The sequence below is a fragment of the Aplysia californica genome, unplaced genomic scaffold (assembly GCF_000002075.1).
Source record: "Aplysia californica isolate F4 #8 unplaced genomic scaffold, AplCal3.0 scaffold00095, whole genome shotgun sequence".
NCBI classification, from domain to species: Eukaryota; Metazoa; Mollusca; class Gastropoda; order Aplysiida; family Aplysiidae; genus Aplysia; species Aplysia californica.
The window spans coordinates 754355-755894 of NW_004797365.1; the positions used below are offsets into that span (position 1 = coordinate 754355).

Sequence of the window (1540 nt, forward strand, 5' to 3'; positions counted from 1 at the left end):
CACACAAGTTAATTAATTAATCAATATAATATAATAATAAAGATATTCATGAAAGAAAACAAGTGCAGTGCAACACAACAAAAATGTTTCTTAACAATGCATACATCTCTTCTGAAACAGAAAGCAGACGATATACCCTCGTTTATTTGTTGGAGGAGGGGAATAATTCCAATGGAACTATTAGGCACTTCTAACAGCCCGAGGAGTTGAAAACGAAAAAAAAAACCACCCTATCTTAAACATCTTAAATAGGTGCCTGAATTTAAAAAATTTTCACTAGTAGTGAAGTATTGGAAAAAGCTGGGATTTGAGATATCAATAAGACCACATGAAGAAGAAGAAAAAGTCATTTGGAATATGTTTTAGGAATGCTAGAGTCAAGGTTGCCCTATAAGACATGGTACTGGAGACCTAATGGGAAAAGAAGTAAATCAACTGGCAGTTATAGGAGAACAATCAGAGATCAGGTAATCACCCAAGGCCTGGATGTTTCAAAGATAAAGGGAGTGGCCAGGGAGTGAGTGAGAGTACATTTCACGTTTCTTATTTTAGTCGTGCAGTTATCATTTACAGCGGATCATCATCATCATCATCATCATCATCATCATCATCATCATCATCATCATCATCATCATCATCATCATCATCATCACCACCATCACCTTCATCATCATCATCATTGTTTAAAAAGCAGAGAAAATAGTGATAATCCTGATTTGATTTGCAGATTTAAAAAATCAATTTAAAAAGGTTAACATTTGGTTTATTAAATCGGCTTAACGATTCGCCACGCAGGCTTCCTCGTGTGCATCTGAGTCATCGTCATCATCATTATTATCATAATCATCTTACTGCGTAAAAGTTCCGTAGAAGTGGGGGCCTCTGTGAATTCATTCTCACCACAACTCAGCCACGGCCTTCCTCCAACGTTACCATTAATCCAGTGTCGTCAATTCAAAATCATTACTACATGTACGCACTGATCTTAGAGACCGCCACACTTCTTTACTTCTTTACTTTCGACTTATCTCGGTCTGACTGTCTTACATTTCCTTTTCAACTCTAAAGTACCGTCAACGTGTCGGGCTGCTTCTCTTTACTGAACTCAGTTATTACTACATGTAAAGTACAACGAAAATGATGCTCCCTTTGAGTTCATCCGAAATCATCACTCACGATGGGGAGTAGAAACAGACAAAGAGAGAGGAGGGTCCCTCCATCACACTGCCGGCCTTTATCCTCTGGCATTTGTTCAGGGCGCAACCAAGGCGGTCTGACCTCGCATATACGATCTGTAAAAGAGAAAACGGTCGTGAAATGATGATAGATCAAAAACATATCACTGAGCGTTTAAATGTTATTAGGTTTTTAGAAGGGTGCTCGAGTTCCGTTTCATGTCTATGCACTCTTAGTGGGGGATACAATAGCAGTTTGGCTTGGATGGGTGGTGCCACTGTAAATGTACATTCTATTATTATTGGTTCATGCACTCAATGTGAGTTAGTATGAGTGTGTTGGAGGTGGGGTGGGAATGGGGGAA

General features: G+C 39.1%; 1 protein-coding gene across 1 annotated transcript in view; it reads right to left on the reverse strand.

Moving 5' to 3' along the window:
* Positions 1-1540, reverse strand: part of LOC101851937 (GLIPR1-like protein 1) — a gene marked incomplete in the record, with an annotated part of 64487 nt that overhangs the window by 29177 nt on the left and 33770 nt on the right. The window contains 1 exon segment of the mRNA XM_005095084.3: positions 1177-1292. Within this exon segment, the coding sequence (XP_005095141.2) occupies positions 1177-1292 (116 nt within the window).